The sequence below is a fragment of the Nicotiana tabacum genome, chromosome 16 (genome assembly GCF_000715075.1).
Source record: "Nicotiana tabacum cultivar K326 chromosome 16, ASM71507v2, whole genome shotgun sequence".
Lineage (NCBI taxonomy): Eukaryota > Viridiplantae > Streptophyta > Magnoliopsida > Solanales > Solanaceae > Nicotiana > Nicotiana tabacum.
The window spans coordinates 71,355,842-71,361,113 of NC_134095.1; the positions used below are offsets into that span (position 1 = coordinate 71,355,842).

General features: G+C 33.2%; 1 protein-coding gene across 1 annotated transcript; it reads left to right on the plus strand.

Moving 5' to 3' along the window:
• Positions 1-1,131: 1,131 nt before the first annotated feature.
• LOC107802926 (1-aminocyclopropane-1-carboxylate oxidase 5-like) lies at positions 1,132-3,125 on the plus strand. Its single transcript, XM_016626505.2, has 3 exons — positions 1,132-1,349; positions 1,744-1,955; positions 2,278-3,125. The coding sequence occupies exons 1-3, from the start codon at positions 1,248-1,250 to the stop codon at positions 2,906-2,908; spliced, it is 945 nt and encodes a 314-aa protein (XP_016481991.1). The 5' UTR covers positions 1,132-1,247; the 3' UTR covers positions 2,909-3,125.
• The last annotated feature ends 2,147 nt before the right edge of the window (positions 3,126-5,272 follow it).

The following is a 5,272-nucleotide window of genomic DNA, read 5'->3' on the forward strand; positions in this document are numbered from 1 at the left end:
TCACATGACATCGCTTCGTCGGAAAATATATATATATATATATATATATATTAATACTTCTACGAAAATAGATAAGTAGGAAAAATGACATCACTTGACATAAATTATGTCTTGATGTGTTGATTATGTGTTTGATTTTGTTCTAAAAGGTCAAAGATTCAAACCTCAACTATCACATTTTTCTTTTGCAAATATTTGAGAGAGCCTTTATGGTTAAAATTGTGATGAAGTAGAATTGAACTCGGGATCTTTTCTAACTTAATACTCAAGAAAATCAATAGACTAAGGGCATTTCTTATCTAAAAGTATGATAATCAAAATTATATTTCAATTTTTTATAAATTTCGATACCGCTTATAAAAATTCATGCGTCCCTGATTAGAAACCAGTATATTATGTCCGAAGGGGTCGTTTAGTTGGTTAGCTAAGGAATAACAATCTCAGGGTAAAATGCGAGATTATTTTATCCCACGTTTTGTTATGAGTACTAATTAGTCCTGAAAATTATTTTATTCTAAAATAATGGGATTAACTATATCAGATATAAACTAAACTTATATGAACTTGTTTGACTGGACACGAAGTTTAAGAAAAAAATGAAGACTTTTGGAATTTGTTGTCCTAAACAAGTCCAAATGGGGCCCAGAGTATTTGTGTGGTTATAAAAGATTCTCACTAAGGATAGAGTTGTAACTTTAAGCTAAATTGTTACCAAATTTAGAAAGGGTTCATTCTTTTTGGAACGGACCAAAAAGTAAATAGGTTCACATAAAATGATATTTCTAACCTATGAGATATCCTTGTCTATCTCATCTCACCAACCGAGCGAGTCTTTTGATTATTGTGATGATTGAATGCACCATTATTAATTATCTCATGACGAGAATGCTTCTGTTGTGGGAAAGCAATGCCTCACAAAGACATTGACCTTCTTTCTTAAGTTAGTATTATGTCACCGTCCAATTACCTTACTTTAACGGCTACACTTTCTTAATTTGTTAATATTTTTTAAAATATTGGGAAATAAAAGAAAATAGAGCACGTAATAAATTATATGTAGAGTTTACATCCAAGGTGGCTGATATTATAAATAGCGCTATGGTAATCTTTTCCTATATCACAACACAACATTTCCAGCCTTAACAAAAAGAGAAACTGTTCCCACTTTCTAGCATTATTAATTTACTCTTCCTACTTTCTTCTTGCTCTCTTTATATATATACTTCTACTCTGCTATAACTGCAGCAATGGCTATTCCAGTTATTGATTTTTCCAAGCTTAATGGAGCGGAGAGAGCTAAGACTCTGGCTCAGATTGCCACTTGCTGCGAAGAATGGGGATTCTTTCAGGTAACTCTTATTTATTTACTCTCTCCGTTCCGAAAAGAATAATATATAATTGACACAATTTCCTAGTGCTAGTGAGACTGACACATCTCTAAATTTGAAAATAATTTAACTTGAACTTCTCATTTTACCTTTAATGATAAACTTTTATAGTTAGCTATATAAATGTTATGGCATATTTTAAGATCATAAGTTTCAAAAGTCGGATATCCAGCCAAATGTCATGCTATATTCAAGATCACAAGTTTTAATTTTTTTTTTAATTATGCCCGATCAAACTTTGTCATATAAATTAAAACGGAAGGAGTGACATATTGCACATTCTAGGTATTTTCTTGAATAATGTTTTTGTACGAGTATAGCTAATAGAAATGTGTGAACTATAATTTGTGCGCAGTTGGTGAATCATGGGATTTCTGTGGAGCTACTTGAGAAGGTGAAGAGAGTTAGTTCTGAATGCTTCAAGAAGGAAAGAGAAGAGAAGTTCAAGAAGTCAACAGCAGTGAAGTTGCTGAATGAGAGTAATGGCAAAGTTGAAAATGTAGACTGGGAAGATGTTTTCCTTCTCACTGACGATAATGAATGGCCCTCCAATATTCCTCAATTCAGGTGAAAGTTTTACATTAATACTTGTCTATATTAATATTCCCATCAAAATATGAACTCACAAAATTTACGTACAAACCCTGCATTTTTGGTATTCAATATATATATATATATATATATATTAATCAAAGAAATTATAGAAATCTCCTTCCTTTCGTTATTCACTTTTTGGATTTTAATATGCAAGGTAGCGGTCAATGCTTAACCCCTCGACAATGGTGATGGTGGTTTCAATTTTAAAAAAGATGAAATTATGGGTTGCATATGCATGTTATTATCATTTCGATCATTTACACTAACATGATAAATACATTTAAATAAATAGGGAAACAATGAAAGAGTATCGATCAGAACTGAAGAAGCTAGCAGAGAGAGTCATGGAAGTAATGGACGAAAACTTAGGTTTAGCAAAAGGGTACATCAAAAAAGCCTTCAATAATAGTAATGGAGAAGAATCAGAAGAAAACGCATTTTTTGGGACTAAAGTCAGCCATTATCCACCTTGTCCTCATCCAGAAAAAGTGAATGGCCTAAGAGCACACACTGATGCTGGAGGTGTAATTTTACTCTATCAAGATGATCAAGTGGATGGTCTCCAAATCCTCAAAGACGGCGAATGGATCGATGTTCAGCCTGTTGAAAACGCCATTGTTATCAACACGGGGGATCAAATTGAGGTCCTTAGCAATGGGAAATATAAGAGTGTTTGGCATCGTGTTTTGGCTAAAGAAAATGGGAATAGGAGATCCATTGCCTCTTTTTACAACCCTTCTTTGAAAGCTACTATTGCTCCAGCACCAGAGTTAATTGTGGAGAATAATAATAATAATAATAATAAGGAAGAAGTGGAATTAAGTACTTATCCAGCTTTTGTGTTTGGTGATTACATGAATGTTTATACTGAGCAGAAGTTTCTACCTAAAGAGCCAAGATTCAGAGCTGTTAGAGCCATGTGATGATCAAGATTAAGGAGCTAGAACGTGGATACACATTAATTTTTACTCTTTTTTGAACTTCAATATAGCCTTTTTCTCCTTCCTTCGCCTTCTCCATAAAATTGTGTCTGCTTTTATTGGAATTTTTAGTGCTTTTGCTTTTCCTTTTCTCAGATTTCGTTCGCGAAAGTGTATCTATTAATTCTGTCTTTGTAAATTACAAATTATATATTTTAGATATGCATGCTATTAATATATTACGTATTTGTTAGCCATCTTTCTAGTTTTTGAAGACGGATCTAGGATTTAAATTCCATGGGTTCAATCTTAAAGTTTTTAGCATTGAACCCATTATATTTTTAAAGTTATGGGTTCCAATCTACTATTTTTGGAATTTTAATGAATTTTTTCTTACAAATTTTTACTCCGCGTCGAAAGTTATAGGTTCAATTGAACCCACAGGTAGTATACTACATCCGCCTGTATCTCTCCTCTCTCTTTTTTTAATTTCTTATAAATGTTTGTAATGATATTTGCATCTAAATTCTAATAGTGAATATAAAGAGTCAGATCAGAACTCTGACTTATACCGAATTTAAGCTTATTAATATTTTGTTCTCATTGTAAAGTCAAGGTATACTCAAATCTTGAGATGATGGAGGGTAATAGATTATAAAGTCAAGGCACTCATCTTTACTCTACCAAGCAACGCGGCAAACATCATCACCATAAAACTAATGCACCATTTTACATAAAAATTGGTGTGAACTGTGAACTTACGGACAAATCTGAAATGATCACTGATTCAAGACCATATAATTATTTACTTCTGTAAATTAATAAATCTAACAGCAGACTTACATAAACTACGCCAAAACACATGCACTGAATTTGCACGCTCTGTTGTGCCCTTTCCATGTCAGCTAGCTGCCTTAACCCACGTTCAGCCAACTTTCACCTGTACTTCTGTACTCCACAGAGAAACGATTACTTGACCAGGTCATTAAATGGGTAAAACCATGTTTGATTATTAAGATGTTATCTCTCAATCAAAACACTGATATTTTCTCAACATTTGATTCGTATGGCTCATCTTCGTATAAGGAACTAGTAATAAATATTGAAATTTAAAAATTGAGTATATATTTGGCAGAATACATCAGCAGGCCATTAAACTTGTCCTCACTTTCCACTATCACGCTTAATTTTGAGTCTGTTCCATTTGAACTCTATAACAAGGTTATTACTGTGTCACTTAGACACAAAAAACGCACAAGCCACCTTGCGTGGGAATCACAGATGTTTAGCACGTGAGGGCTATAAAAAAGCTGACATGGACTATTCCAATGGTAATAAACCAAACCCCACGTTATTTTCCTTATTTAACCCCTTTCTCCATAGTTATCTTCTCCCAAGCCCTAATTTCTCTCCATTTTAACTAAGCTAAATTCTTCATCAAGAAGTGAGAATCAGAGCTTTTTTTTTTTATTTGAAAGAACTCCATCCTCCTTAGTCGAATTTTTGACGTAATCTTTCCTGCTACTTCTCTTAATTTCTGTTCGAATAATATCCCAAAACACCGAAAACGTTGACTGGTGTCGATGTGGTCATCCGTATGAACTAAAAATTTCATGGAGTGCTGCAAACCCAGGAAGACTGTACTTTGTATGCAAAATTGGCAAAGTAAGTGTATTCCACAAAAAATTCTTTATACGATTTTATTTGCCATTGATTTATATTAGTTGATTTTTTTTGTTTTTGAAGGACAATGAGGGTGTAAATTTTTTAGATGGTTTGAGGACGAGTTTCCTGAGAAAGCGAATAGAGTTATATGGGGTTTGTTAAAGAGAGTGAAGGCATTTGATCAAGAAAGAGATCGAGCAAAAAAATGAAGGAACACAATAATGTTTGTTGTTCTACTGGTGGCCTTAATCATATGGCTTTGTTGTGGTTCTTGCTCTTGTTGATGGACTGAACCAAGTTTCTGGAAAAATCGTTTGTAATTTAGGCTAGTTAATGTAGTTAGTGTTGGAAACTGTTGCTCTACTTTTGTTCGTTGCTGTTGTTCTTGGGATGGTAGGGATCCTATTTTGTGTAATTGATACTGCCTTATCAATGTAATGTATCTTTGTTTTTGTTAAAAAAATTGCAATTCTTTAGTGTTTACTGTAATTCTTTAGAATTTAGGCTAGTTAATGTAGTTAGTCTTATGAATGGAATGGAACTTACTTCATTGCAAAAGCTACTAAAAGAAGTACTGCAAATTACATAAGTGCATATTACAGTAGTGAAAAGGAATGGAACTTAGTTCATTGAAAACTAAAGAAGTGTTGGCATATTACATAATCTAGTTCCAAAAGATACCAGTAAGTGCAGCAAACTACA